The sequence below is a fragment of the Microchirus variegatus genome, assembly GCF_963457635.1.
Source record: "Microchirus variegatus genome assembly, chromosome: 22".
NCBI lineage: Eukaryota > Metazoa > Chordata > Actinopteri > Pleuronectiformes > Soleidae > Microchirus > Microchirus variegatus.
Genome location: NC_139823.1, coordinates 3,059,085 through 3,074,475, shown reverse-complemented (window position 1 = coordinate 3,074,475; position 15,391 = coordinate 3,059,085). Strand labels below are relative to the sequence as shown.

The 15,391-nt window shown below is 41.0% G+C and overlaps 1 protein-coding gene across 1 annotated transcript; it reads right to left on the bottom strand.

Annotated features, from left to right (window-relative positions):
• Positions 1-46: 46 nt before the first annotated feature.
• On the bottom strand, positions 47-1,195 carry gja5a (gap junction protein, alpha 5a; the record flags this gene model as incomplete). The annotated part of the gene is made up of 1 exon (XM_083908838.1): positions 47-1,195. The coding sequence occupies one exon, from the start codon at positions 1,193-1,195 to the stop codon at positions 47-49; it is 1,149 nt and encodes a 382-aa protein (XP_083764964.1).
• Between the last annotated feature and the right edge of the window lie 14,196 nt (positions 1,196-15,391).

The window sequence follows — 15,391 nt, the reverse complement described above, 5'->3', positions numbered from 1 at the left end:
GAAGCTCTAACCCACCCTCCTCCCTTGCTTGTCTCCAGCTGCGAGCCTACACAGCCAGGTCATCTTGGCGAGCACGGCTGCTGCTCCCACTGGTCTTGCTCAGGCGGCGTTTGTCCTTCACGTAGCCTACGTGCAGCGGAGGGGATTGGGAGCAGCTGTTGGGCAGTTCCATTGGTGCCTGGTCATATCTCATCCTCAGGAAGTCGTGCCCGTCCTCCAGATTGTCGCAGCTGTGGTGCCGCTCGGTGGCCATGTTGACCGAGTTCTGCTGCAGCGCCATCCTGGTGTTGAAGGGATGAGCGGCCATGGCGGTCATGGGGCTCATGGAGCTGGAGTCAGCGAGACACTGACTGAAGTCAGGAGGTGGCGTGCAGGTGGGTGGAGGCGGGCTGTTGGGCTCCAGAGCTGCAGACGCGGCCACGGTCACAGCTCTGTGCTTGTTGCTCTGTATCACTCGGTGGCGTATGCACCTTTTTAAACTCTTCCAGCCAAGGTGGTAGAGCTCCAGAACAGAGAGCAGCAGAGACACACCGGCCACAACCAGCATGAAGACGATGAAGACGTTCTTCTCCGTAGGCCGCGACATGTAGCAGTTGACAGGGTTGGGGCAGGGCCATGACTTGCACAGGTACAGAGCCTTGAGGAACACCCCATAGATCAAGTACTGCACTACAACGAAGGTTACCTCCATGACTGTGCGGATCAAGATACTCAGGACATAAGTCTGGAGCAGTGCTCCTTTCAAGTGAATACGACCAGACCCATCAGGTCCCACTTTCATCCCGCTATCCCTCTGCTGAAGATACTTCTTCTCTCTCTCCATGTCTCCTTCACCCTCGCTTCCTTCCTCCTCCCTCTCCTCCTGCTCCCTCCTCCGCCTCTTCTCCTCCATGCGCACTATGTGCATGGCGTGGCCCATGTAGATGAGGGACGGCGTGGAGACGAAAACGATCTGCAGCACCCAATAGCGGATGTGGGCGATGGGGAAGGCGCTGTCATAGCACACGTTGGTGCAACCGGGCTGTTGAGTGTCGCACAGGAAGTCGCTCTGCTCGTCGCCCCAGGACGACTCGGCGGCAGTGCCCAGCACCAGAATGCGGAAGATGAAGAGGATGGTGAGCCACACTTTCCCGACTGAGGTGGAGTGTTCCTGGACCTCCTCTAGGAAATTCCCCAGGAGGCTCCAGTCGCCCATCACTGCTCACAGGCCGAGTGCACTCCTGAGACACGGAGATTAGACAGGGGGGAGAAGGAGAGGGAAACGGGGGAGTAGTAGACGCTGAAGGGTGTCACTGAGGGCAGAAGAGAAGAGAAGAGAAAAAAGATGATCAATCAGAGGCAGCAACATGTTCTCTTTAGTCTTGCTGATGCATATTTGTACTGTATGTAGCATCATATGCATAAAAATAGCTTCCCTGTCTGTGAATCGCTTGAGGACTGAACACAGTAGCATGAGAACAACCATTTTCCCATGAGACAGAGAGAGTAAGTTTTGTTTTAAGAAGAATTATTAATTTTACATTGTGTGTGTTTACATTCCTTCTTGCCTCATACCAAATGTTGTATGACCGATCATAGGGAGCAGTCTCCATGTGGCCTGTGGCACAAAACCAGCAGACGTCACTCACAAAGAGCACAACAGCAGCTTTGATGTCTGCCGCTCTCTCTCTCTCTCTCTGTACTGATGAAACCCTCTTACATTCTGCAGTCTCATCCATCAGATACCCCCGTTAGTATGTGCACTTTCACCTTTTCCCCTTGACCATGAGTGAGAGTTTGGGCCAAACATGGCAGCAACAGACTGCTTCTAATCTTAGCTGAGATTATCAGGAAGCTTTATGGGCACCATAAACGACCCCCATCATTGATGGAGTTAAGAAAATCCACTGAGGAACGACCTACAATCTGGAATCCAGCTTTTACTGTTGCAAGTAGAGATCAAAGATTAGTGAGAACGTAAAGGAAGAGGACAGACGGTTGCAATGATGACAGGTTTTTCCAACACGTCACACATCTGAAGTCACTGCCCTAATGTTACAGAAAACATAGACATTCCTCAATCTGTGTTAAGAATACCTGTTACTTTAATGGTGTGCCAGGTCGGAAAAGAATATACAGCATAATCACAGAGAGTGAAAATAAGCCAAACAGGGAGGTGATGTTATCTCTTACCATCCCCTCATTTCCTTTCAAGTGTAATCCAAAAGCGGCTGTTTCCATTTGCCTCACAGAGACGAGCTACTTCTATAACCCAGTGTGCAGAGTTTTCGGAATTGCTTGCTGACACTTATACTACTTATGTGAGAAATTGTCTAAATGACCATGACCATCTGTCCCTCTGTTGGTCTCTCCCCCTCCCTTAGTGTCTCCGTAAGTATATATATGGCAATACGATGGAAAATCAGAGTGTTGTGCTCTTTATCTGGAGACGTGAGGAACAAAACACCCCCATGAGAACGTGAGGGAGAGCCCATGACTGAAACACCACTGCAGAGCATTGGAAAGGACTGTGGTCCAAAATGCACCTAATACCCGTTTATATCACGCTGGTCACAGTTGGAGCCTGGTTTTGTTGATGAACTGTGTCTCTGTGTGGAAGTAAATCACAAACAAAGAGGGAGGCTGTAAAGGAGGGTAAGAGTACGGCAAGAGGTTCACTTTATAATGACCATGTTTTTGATCAAATATTACTCACAGCAGTGAATTAAAATAATACAGTACAATGAAAAAGTCACATCTCTTACTGATATAGGACCACAGTGAGTTGAACACAGATGATATAGATTCTGATCTAATCCTGAATTTCAGATTCTATATTGATGTGTTGATGAAAAGAAGTGACCACCTCTGACACGTCTTCTCTTGCATATAAAAATACTTTATTACAAAAAATAGAACACTGTCAAAAACCCGCCGAATCTGAGGGATGCAAGGTCCCTAACCAGATGGCCCTGTACATCCAGCCTATTAAAGTTTTAGCCTCTGGTCCCAGCACTTGACAACATCCTAGACTTAAGAACAACACAGGTCCACACCCTCACAACAAACAACCATCAAGGTAGATCAACACACCAGACACACTTAGACCCTTCATAGTTACCCCCCTCCGAGGCTTGTAGAGTCCAGTACAGTACGTGTTCACAAAGGTGGAAAAAGTACTAAAATATTGCACTAAAGTAAAAGTACCAATACTTGGTGTATATTTCCCCCCTGTAGTTCTTCATTGTGCTGAATTTTTATTTTTACTCAGTAACGGATAGGATTTATCAAGTAACTAAGTACAATACTTGAGTCAATACGTACTCAAGTAAAATACAAAATCCTGATTTTAAATTGCACTTAAAAAATACAAAATACACAAAAAAAGTATTCAATACAGTAACTTGAGTAAGTGTATTTCGTTACTTTCCACCTCTGCATGTTCACTAATATGACAAAAAGAACAGATCCTTCCATACATGCTTACGACAGCACAACCTTTGTCAATATAGCAAATGTATGGAGTCAAAACTCAATCAAAAGTATATCTCAAGCTAATACACATGGGCGCCTCAGAAAAAGTCAAATCAAACCAATGTCCAATTTCAGGCTGGTCAACCCGTCAGACCCTCCATTGGACTTTTCCCTGCCTAACACTGATTTCCCTAAACACAGAATAAAGAAAATATAACATTCCTCTAATATCACCCTAACCATGCACTATCTTTGCAAGAGCAACAAATGCAAATGAAAACATCAATGACAAATTAACATATTGTAAAAATTCATATGATAAACTGCCCAGAGACACTGTCTAATCCCCAATTTTATCCACAAACTCTTTTCTTATCTGATTATATCCGAGCTGGATGTCCCCAGCTGCTTATGACCTCCTTACACAGAAACTTGGCAACTGACTGAGCATCCTATCAGTGAGTTGTAAAAGCCTCTGTCCATCGTGGAAATCTGTCCATGACAACTAGCATATTCAACTGGTTTTCTCATGTCAACAAAATCCACCACTAACTCTCACATATAGGACCCCTTGGCGTTGGAATGTAACCAGGAGGAACATCACACCCCTCCCAACATTGTGTTTCAGGCAGATAGTACACCTGCCTATGACATGATCAAGCAAGAATGGTTGCTCAAAATACATATTCCTTCATAATCTTTCTCCTAACTCCTCCCCTTGCAACATGGGCTAACCCAGGTGCTTCCTGAATCACGTTGGCCGAGCCACAACTGTTTATCTATTTCAGGAACAGCTTCCTGCATCGAGATCACATGTGTGAAGTGTAATTTCGTCTTCCAAATCCACTTCATGAGTGACCAACAACATTTTGCCCAATGTATCTGCTCCTGTAATTGCTTTCGCAGCTTCATCAGCCGCTGTATTACCTTGCGTGACCCTTGACCTGTTCATTTTATGTGCAGCGCATAGTTATTGCTATTTCCTTAGGCTTCATCATAGCATAGAATTGACACACATTATGTGTATATATGCAGATTCTGTATACATTGTCACTCACTTTCCTTCTGCTAACAGACACGCTTCAGTCAACCCCACAGGTTCAGCAATCTGTGCCGATGCAGGCTGTCGTACTACCTCAGCCTTCTTCAACAACAAACCCCCACTCCCTGGGCTTTTACTACCACATAACAAGCACTTGAGTTTATCTCCCACACAATAACAGGACCCATCAGTCCAATATTCCAAATCATTCTCAAGTAGTGAAAGAGCTTGTATTTGTAGCTACTTGTATTTCTCTGCCTCTTGAACACAATCATGTGGTTCTCCATCCTCTGTAGTTTCTAAATTCTCAGCTGGATTATTCTCCATGAACATCTTATCAATGTGACATCTTCTTGCTCTAAAAGCCTATGATAATGTCTTAGCCTTGTGTTATGATTCTCGGTCTGTTTAGTACTGTTAGTTTCAGTTTCCTCCTTTAAGAGTGTCTGTGTGAGTGTGTTGTGTGTGTGTGTCTCTGGCCTGTCAATCACTCAGGTTGGATCACAGCAACCAGGTGTCACTGTGAGCTGTTAATTGGAAGAAGATTGTCTCACCATGAGTGGTTGAAGAGAAGAGGCCAGGACTACAAAAACCCTCCCTGTCAATGATTTCGGTTTCTTTTTTTTTTTTTTTTGCAGGAAGTGTTTGGTTTTTGAAGAGAAGTTTTGGTTTGTGATTTTGGCATTGATCTCCTCTGAGTTTAATAAAACTGCTGCACTTTTTGAACAAACTTTTGGCTTCCTTTGGATAGATGATGATGATGAGGAGGAGGAGCAGTTCGAGGACACACACACACCTGGTTTCCCCAGGCCAGGGCCGTAACATGATTTTGGGGGCTCGTCCAATTCATCTCGGGGTAAGCTTGTTTGTTTAATTTGTGATCTCTTCTTGTCTGGTTGGCAGTAATTATTTATAAAGGTGGCTAAATGGAGTTCAAGGTGGAAGACTTTGCTTTACAACCAACAGTAGACAAACTAAATGGGTGTAAAAAAGCTGATTTAGCACTAATTGCTAACTTTTTGAGCTGCTGCACTTAACAGTCCCTCAAATCCTCATTTGCTGTCCTCTGCACGTATTGCCGCCACATTACATTGGCCAAAGAATGTGTGTGGTCTCTCTTTCTTCAGTGTAAATTGATTGGAAAAGCTCAAGAAGTTTATACTTCATTAAACAGCCCAAATTATGACATTGTTAAAGCCACTGTCCTTCAGGCCTAAAGACCGAACTAGACACTGATGAATGCATACACGTGTGCAATACTGTCTTTTAAAAATGATCTTTAAAAATTGGATGGATGTAATTTAATTGATATTGTGCCTGTTGTTTGCCTCTTGTTTTTTTGTACCTTTCTGCATTGATGTGAGGTTTTCTACCTCAATTTACTTGTACTTTGCAATGACAATTAAATGTGTTCTCTTTATTCTAGTGCCAGAGGCCTACAGGCAAACATTTTGTAATTGTGAAAAATCTGCCCACCAGACAAATGTAGAGTTTGCAAGAGAGAAAAGTGTTATTTTTGGTAAAGCTGGAGCCTTGGCTATTTTGAGTTAGTTAATTGTGCTGCAGGGATTTAAAAATGGACTACCGGGGAAAAATGGTAATTTATTTAAATGAACAGAAAGTTTCATCCTATTCAGATGCTGCAGTTTTGGCCGATCAGATTGGAGGCCGAGATCTCCCCAAAAGTTCTGTTGCAATCATACACTTTCTGCTGACCTTGAGAAATGTGAGTGTTACTACTGCCATGAACCAGGTCATCTCATCTCAGATCAACAAACGTATGTTCAAACAAACGTACCTACTCCCATTGGTCTCATTCAAACAACCCCTCAAGTTTCTCAAAGTGTTCATTTATCAGAGATGGACGATGAGGTCGACACACAGGGCTTGAAAAAAGTTTTTCCATCTCCTGAAGTGCTTGAAATTCCAGTGGTAGATGCACACAATTCTGATTCTATTGTTCCCCATGTGTGTTACATGTGCTCAGGTGCGCAAAGTTGGTTGATCATAGTGGCTCTTTGATTAATGACTTGGATCTGGATTAACTGTTGACTTTTCTGACCATAACCCACTTGTGTTCGTTTCTCAGATGAAAAACAGCAACCAGAGACTCATGCGATGGTCCATGTTTCTGCAAGACTCTGTTTAGAGCTATTAGTTTCAGTTTCTCTCCTCCTTTTAAAAGTGTCTGTGTGAGTGTGCTGTGGGTGTGTCTCTGGTCTGTCAATCTCTCAGGTTGGATCACAGCAACCAGGTCTCACTCGGTTGCTAATTGGAAGACGCTTGGCTCACAACGAGTGGTTGACGAGAAGAGGCCAGGACTACAAAAACCCTCCCCAACCTGCACCTCTGGGTTTCCTCTTCACCTTTTGAAACAAAACTGGTGTCGTTGAAATTTACTAGAAGATTGCTATGGTGTGTATTCTGGGTACGATGTTAAGTTAATTCTGACAACTGAGGTAACAAGATTCTTCGCTTTTGAGTTTTTCTTGTTTATTTAAGATAAATAATTGTAAGATTGAGAAATGTGTTCATTTTTAAGTTAAGGTAGCAGTAATAGGAGAGTGAGGCCATTTCGGTTGCATCTTACTTCCCCTGTTATGAGTTGGGGGATTTTTGTGTCACTTATTCTTTTTTTGCAGGTTGGATTAAGTTTTCGAAGCTACGTTTTGGTTTGTTTTGGCGTTGATCCTCTGAGTTCAATAAAACTGCTAGACTTTTTGAACAAGCTTTTGTTTTTGGCTTTCTTTGGAAAGATGAGATCAATGTATATTTACCATAGTTAAAAAGATTTCTAACACTCTGGTGGGTAGAATTGTCACTAGATATCCCATCATGACAGATTTGTCATACATTAACTCAGTGGCTGCCAGCCATTTTCAGCACAGAAATTTTGACAGGTTTTTCAAACACCCACAAAACGGTGTGTTTTATGACTTTGTAAACACAGAAACTACCAAAAGAGAGTAGACGTCTTTCATCAGACGTCATTGGCAGTGAACGGTTGTATTCGAATTGACGTCTATAGACTTCTTTGGCAGCCAATGAGTTAAAGAAACTCCCATGATTGCTCTGTAACACAATGGTAGCCCCAGCTCTTCTGAATAAGCAGTGGAGTAGTATGAAACAGGTTGGGTACTTGTACCTGTTGGTTACCAAAGAACTGCACAAGCATATCTACCCCTAGTTGAGGTAGATGCAATAGACAATTCTTAGAATAATCTGAAAGGGCTAAAGCTGGAGCCTCTTTTAGCGTCAGTTTAATTGTCTCAAATTCTTAAAGTTCATCCTGTGTCCAGCAAAGATTACAATGGCCATTCCCAGTGTCTTTAATCATATAGTCCTCAAAGGCTCCATTAAACTAGCATAATCTTCTACCTAACTTTTTCTGAGAGACCTTGTGCCCGTTTTCTGCCAATAACTGCAGCAATTTAACTGAATCTTCATGGCATGTTTCCTTATCCTGTGAACAAATAAGAATGTCATCCACATACTGAACAACTGTACTTTTTACATTTCTGAACCATCCCTGCCAAATTGTGTTTCAATACTCTATTGAAAATGTGTGGACTATGTTTGAACCCCTGTGGTGATCTCTTGTACTCGTACAACTGTCCTTTGTATGTGAACCCAAACAAACCCTGACTTTCTATACTAAGTGGAACACTGAAAAGTGCACCACATAGAGCGTACACTGTAAAATGTGTTGCATCTGGAGGAATTTGAGTTAACAAAGTATGTGGGTCTGACTGGAAAGTCAGCTACCACTTCATTTACAAATTTCAAATCACGTACCATACCATAATGAATCATCTGGCTTCTTCACAGGCAACAGAGGTGTATTGCTTTGAGGATTCTGAGTTGCTTTCAAAGGTCAATTTGTAGTTCAATCCCTTGAATAGCCTCTTATAGTGGATACTGGTTCTTCTAAGGAGGTTTGGTCCCTGGTCTAAGTTCTTTATGTGCTTTCACTGGTTGGGCTGACTTCACAAGATCAATATCACAAACACTTGCTGCAGCATCTCCTGCTTTGACATTGCAATGGCCCACTTTTATTCTTGTATTTGAAATGGTTTTGCTTTCTTTGTTCCATTTGACAAAAAAAATAAAAAATCTGATCTAAGACTTTCAACATTTGAACTACATTTTATGGACAAAAGAATACTCGACAGATTCATCGATTCTAAAAATATATAAATAAACAGTATATTCCATTAAACACTGAAAAGACTTGTTTCTTTGACAACCACTTTCACTTCAAAATAAGAATTGTCATCTCCCCCAAGATGAAAGTCTGAGTCAATCCATTGTTTAACATGGTTTAACCCTCTTCAATGTAACAACACAATGTGTGCATATATTCTCTGGTACGTCGTGTACCTCTGCATATCGTATACATAATCATGCCAGGGCTGTTTTTTGGTCCCAGTCCAGCCTTGTACCGACCTCACAGTTGTTTTTTTAAGGATATAATTCTTTGTCTTTCTGTCATTGTCAGAACACACATAAAAGAATATATATACAATGCGCAGTAGTCAGAGTGGTGGGAATGGGTTGTCGCAGACGAACTAAAAGTCATATCTGCCAGGGAAAGGCAGCCTCCTTCCTCTGACGGCCTCTTCCTGTTCTCAGAGGAAACGCTGTCAAACAATATGATTTCCGAGCGACAAAAGGGACAAGGTATTAAAAGGAGATGGATGGATATGATGGAGGGAGGGCGGCAGCTAATCTGGCCTCTTTTTTTTTCTCTGTGATACCTACAGTATCTGCTGACTTCAAGTAGTAACCGAGGATTTCTAAACTTCATCAGTGAGGTTCAGTGGCGGCTGTTGCTGCTGCTGTGACTCGCTGCAGAGCAACAGCAGTAAAGGCTGAGTGTTTTTTTTTCGCTCCCCTGTAGCACAACAATAAATCCTGCAGCCTGTTGGTTGGACCAGCTTCAGTTCATACCTTAGAGGGCAGTGACTTTAGTGTGACATGATAGCATCGTCTTACAGAGGAGAAGCCCCTGTTCTGAAGTTTTCATGGGTCGATCGAGCCGATACAACTGAGGGAGGACTACAGATGATTTAGATTAAATACTTCTTACTTATTTCATCTCCGGCCTGTCCAGACTGTGAGAAGTGTGCAAGTACAAAGAAAGTGCTAAAGTTAAGCCCATTTTTTTACAAGATGCAGTGGGAAAACCACAGGTGCAAATCACATGAATGATGAGTTTCAAGTTACATGCTGGTTCACTGCAAGGTTATTATTGTTATAGATAACCAAAACTAACGAAAAAACTAAAACTACATTTGAAAAAAAACTAAAAACATTTTCGCTAACTGAAATAAAAATAAAAACAATAAAAAAGACGATAACTAACTGAAACTGAATTGTGCTTTTATAAAACTAATTCTAACGAAAATGTGTTTAGTCTTCATCTTTATACATTTATTTCCTACATAATTTTGAGTTCATATAAAGTGTATTTATTTTTTCCTCTGCCAGCAATTTTGGAAGGTTTTATTTGAGATTTATTTATCATTCATAATTAAATGTTTTGAATAAATGCTAAAGGCTGTGCAAGTTAAACCTAACATTCGGTATGTAGTTAATTGGGTTGAGTTGGTTCATCTAAGTGAATCAACCTTCAGTCTCGTTTTTTTTTGTGTGTTTGTTTGTTTTTTAAATTTTGCTCATGTATTTCTTCAGATTAAGCTCCTGAGACTCCTGGCTCACAAACAATGTAAATGTGTCTCATGAGGGTTAGTGACCTCCGCCAGTGACCTCTGTCTGTCTGTCTGTTAGCAACATAATGCGAAAAGTCAAGGACGGATATGGATGAAATTTTCAGGAAATGTTCGCAATGTGACCAGGAACAAGTGATTGGAACAATTTTTTGCCGTGATCTGCGTATGCTATCACTAATTTTTAATCACTATTTTGTAGGCACAGAGCCTTGGCAGAGGTCTGCGCTCTCCGAGTGCTTTTCTAGTTTATTATTATTATTTACCTTGTTATTTTCATGTTTGTCTTTAGACTGTTGGCTGTACTCACTGACATACATCCTCAGCAATATCATGCACATTGTCTTCTAGACTGTTGTATTTGATTCAGGGATGGTTGTTCATTTGTCCTAATGCATTTTTAAAATTGTGACACTTATACTACACTTGTACTTACTTATAATACTTATGACCTTTTTGAATAGCCCATATAACAAAAAACTAACACTAAAATGAATACAAACTAAACTAAAACTAAGCATTTACAAAAAGTAATGAAAACAAGCAAACCAGCCCAAAAACGAATTAAAATGAACTCATTTTAAAAACCAAAGGTCAAAAGTGAACAGAGCCATCTTTAGTGTGATTAGTAACACCTGTACTTTTCCAGCTAAAATATGTCAAAATAGCTGCTTTGAAAAGGGCAAATTTCAGCAGAATTCTCTTTCTCTCACACACTGATTAATACACAAATTATTATAATTATTTAATATATGAAAAAATGTTCACTGGTTTTACAAAAGTCCCTCATTAGGCCATTGCAGCATGCGTCAGATCTCACATATTCAAATACAGTGTCATTTATAGTTTGGGTCTTGACATAAGAAAGATTGCAGCTCGTGATGAGTCTGTTTCCCTTTGCTCCTGACACTGGCTGCGTCTCGTCCGCCTGCACTGAGTCCAGTCCACAGACTGAGAACAACAGGGGGCAGGGTTGATTTAAACATTTCTCATATGTCATGTTTGACAGACTCCGGATCCTCATAGATGACCAGGATACACTGCCCTCTCCACGCTGTCCTCATAAAGAACACAAGCAATTATGGCGGAGGGGTATATGTGTATATATATGTAGATCTATATAGAATATAGATCTATATATATTTTATCTTTTTTACTTATGATAACAATAACAACAATCAATATATATATACTTTTTTTTTTTTTTAAATTAGACCCTACAGTATTTCAGATAGAGACCTCTACCAAACGGTTGAGACGTCTGTTCATAATAAACCTGGTTTGCATAATAATTATACAAACCAGGTTTATTATGAACAGACTTTATAAATTATTTATAAATTACAACATTCAGAACAAGTCACATTAAGTGTTCGTGAGTTCAGCTTGATACATTTTCCAATGATATATAGTGACTTAAAGTGTGGTCGACCAAATGGTTGAGTAGTAACTTAAAGGGTTAATGGGTTATGTTTACACTAACATCAGCGGGAGAAAAAGTATGCGCACAGCGTTGTACATTAAGTGCAGTCGTGCTATTGTGTGCGTAAGAGGATTTGCAGGCGATGAAGACTTTTCGGCACTCTGTCTTAAAACCACATCACCTGACAAACTAATGCACCATGCTCATAAACACACAGTAAAAAAATGAATGAATATCCTAGAAAACATTTGAAAGCATTTGACATATTCTAGAGGGAAATATTTGACCTTGCAGATTTATAACAGAACTCAAAGTTGAGTTTTAAAAATGTTTTACAGAGCCAAATTTGACTGGAGGGTTAATTCATGTGTGACTGGCTCTAACACATGAAAAACCTCATTTATCTGAGTGTTTTCATCATTGTGCATGGATTACAATTTTTTTTGTTTTTTAAATATAAAAGTTAAACCACAGCGGTGGAAATAATTTAATCAGTAATTTCACTCTTGCAATATGGACTCTCGTATCTTATTTAAACAGCCTAACACCGTCCAATAAATACTTAACATTTAATTCCTGTAGAAGTATCGAATGCGTATTTTATCATTTCACAATTATTTAATTATTAAAATATTAAAGGTGCATTATGTAATAAATCTAAAGCAACTGGCCATAAAATCCTCCTCAGGAATAATGTTCATATAACAAACTGAACTCACCAACAACAACAGTACAGCCAAAATATTTGCATAAATTTTTTTTTTTGCAGAATGCAAATCATGTTTGTGTTTTGAAATCATGTTTTTAGCATGTGGCGCCACCTACCGGCGTCTACCAATCATTGTCTCAGCTGCCGAGCAACCACGGGTTGCCAGTTACATCAGGAAAACGAAACCTAAAAGACCTTGGTATTTTTAATTTGAATGTAGTAACTGTTTTTGGCCACATTCTTACATATGGCACCTTTAAATTATTAAATATTAATATTAGCGGTTGCTTGGTAATTATTTGTCTGAAGTTACGTGTTGCTCCCCATGTGCTGGTCCTGGGAGCTTAATAATAAAAATATCTTTGCCAGTAAGAATCAGTGTTACACTGTTGTGACAGCTCAGTTACGCTTCAGTCAAACAGCCACAGCACCAGAGGGGAAAGTAAACCCAACCACACAACTGCTCCATGCAATTACATTGAAATGATCCACAAGTTCCTTTTGTCTCGTTTGAAAACAACAGATGCCAGGATGCCAAACATAGTTGTTCAGCTCAGGGATGGTTATTTTTACTCTCTGAGGGCTCAATACTGTTTTATGACATGATTATAACGGAGAGTTTAGACAGGAGACAGAAAAAGGGGCCTTGCTTTTATTTTATTAGAACAACTACTTAGCAAAGTGTTAAACTTAAACAAGTGTTGAGAATGGATTTTTCACTGTGCACTGCCACAGCTGTTTGGCTGCCAGGGCGGCGTGCACGTGCGTCACTCCCCACGAGTGCCAGGATTACGGCCAAGGATGAGCATGTTTAAGTTTAGCTGCGTTGGCTCGTTTGAGGCGGGAAGAGTGTGTGACCTCTGAGTGAATCTGATGTGGGATGAGGAGGGGGGGAGGGATAAAACCTCCACGCTCATGTAAGTCACCTGTTGTCACCCCTGAGTGCGCAGCGTGGATCTCGGCTGCCATATATCAGTCACACCAGCAGAAGCCAGAGGGCCGATGTGCTGCCTGCTACCTTACATGGCTGTCTGGCTCTTCATCTGCCCACTAGTGTAGTGTACACAGACCCACAGCCCTGCTGTGATCTATTGTTTGGCTGCAAATGGCATTGCATTGGCGCTGTCAGGCCAGACAGCTGCAAGGTGTTTAATCAAGGAAAAAATTGTGACGAGCACTCTGCTGACCGAGATGTCTGGAATGCTGCTCTTCCTGTGTAGTGACAGACTCCACGTTTGGCTTTTTGTTTTCGTCCTTTTAAGTCGAACTTAATTGTTGATGACATCAGTTCATTCCTTATGGTAATGGCTACAGTGTTACTGGATCAGTGATGTTTACCTCACTATAAATCCTTCCACTAAACTAACTCTTTTTTTTAAGCATCTTTCGTGTCAAATAATTGACACACGCTGGTTAATGTGCATTTAAGTTTGTATTCGGTGAATCATTTAAGCAGCATTTTATGTGCTGTGTTTTACTCACTAATGGATGGTAACATTTACTCTGGTGCTGAGGTTCATGTTCTCTACTTAAATGTTATTTTTTTTGCAACCTAACCATTATTATTTAGGATATTTAGATTTAGTTGATTATTGGCATGTAATATGTATATATTTACACATGAATCTATAGCCTCTGACATTACTCTAATAGTACTGAAATGATTTTTGTACTTTTTATGTATGTGTTGATTTTTATCCTGTGCTCTTGACTGCATGCAAAGTACCTCATGTGGGGCAATATAAGTGAAGCGATGCATTTATTCAATAAATTCAAACACTTTAAAACTATATCTATATAGAAACTTGGAACACAGACCACAGCTATTTTGCCCTCATACAGTGAACACTTTTACTTATACTAATACTATACTAATAATAACTATAAATATTGTTGATGATGTGTCTCCTTCTCTACTTTGAGTGAATGCTTAGTTTTACTTGTAAAGTATTTTTTTTGTACTTAATAAATCACTAAAATCGACATTATCTGTATTTGTAATATTTGTCTTTATGTTGTACGCTCTAGAATCTAGACATTTTTAGTAATTAATTATGTTGATTCACATTTATGAACAACAGCAGCGTTTCTGTCTGTATGCAGAGCAAGAACATGTTTGAGTAGATTTAAGTAGTTATGCTGTAACAGCTATACAGCAATTGACCTTACTGCATGCATGCTGTACCCAGTTAATGTCAGAGAACACTCTCTCAAAGACTTCCATTCAGCACGAGCTTATTGCTGGTGGCTCAGTGTTTTAAAGTCTCTGCTTTGTTTGAATACATGTGTCTCTGGGAGTTATGAGGAGAGAGTATAGTTGGAGTCAGACGCGGTGAAATGAAAGGTGTGAGAGCGAGCGGGATGACAGCTGTACCTGCACACTGAAGACAGTGAAGACAGGGACGGTGCTAACACACACACACACACACAGCAGGCCTCCCACGCCATCATCCCAGAAATCCCCGCATGAAGCAGGAAACTCACAGTGTGTGTCATCTACATCAGAGTGTTCCTGATATTCCTACATCTCATATGTTTGTTTGTTTGTTTGTTTGGTGGCTCACCTGATGTTCTGCTGCTCTTCTAGAGAAGTAGAAGCTCCATGTCTGAGCTGTGGGTGAGACGTGTCTTCCTTTGGACAGATGGCAGGTGTAGATGAGCTCAGAGTGATGACGGGACAAGCTTCTCCTCCTGAACTCCACTCAACAACACACAGCTTTCTTTCATTAAGGACGTCTGAGCTCGATGTCGTCCCAACACCAAACTGTTAGTCCACACATGGGACACGAGAAGAAATGCAGGGGCATCACGAGAGTCCCCCCCCCCCATGGCCCTCCCTCCTGTCTCCTCCTCCTCCTCCTCTTCCTCACCCCCCCCCCCCCTTTCTTCTTACATCCCTGGTGCTCTATTTTCTGCTGGGAAGTGTTCTCCGGCAACAGGGGGAGAGGAAGTGGGATTGTTTTCTAGGATCAATGGCAATTCCACTCAAGAGCAAACTTCCAGAGTGCTCTTACTTAAGTCTTCTATTACATTCA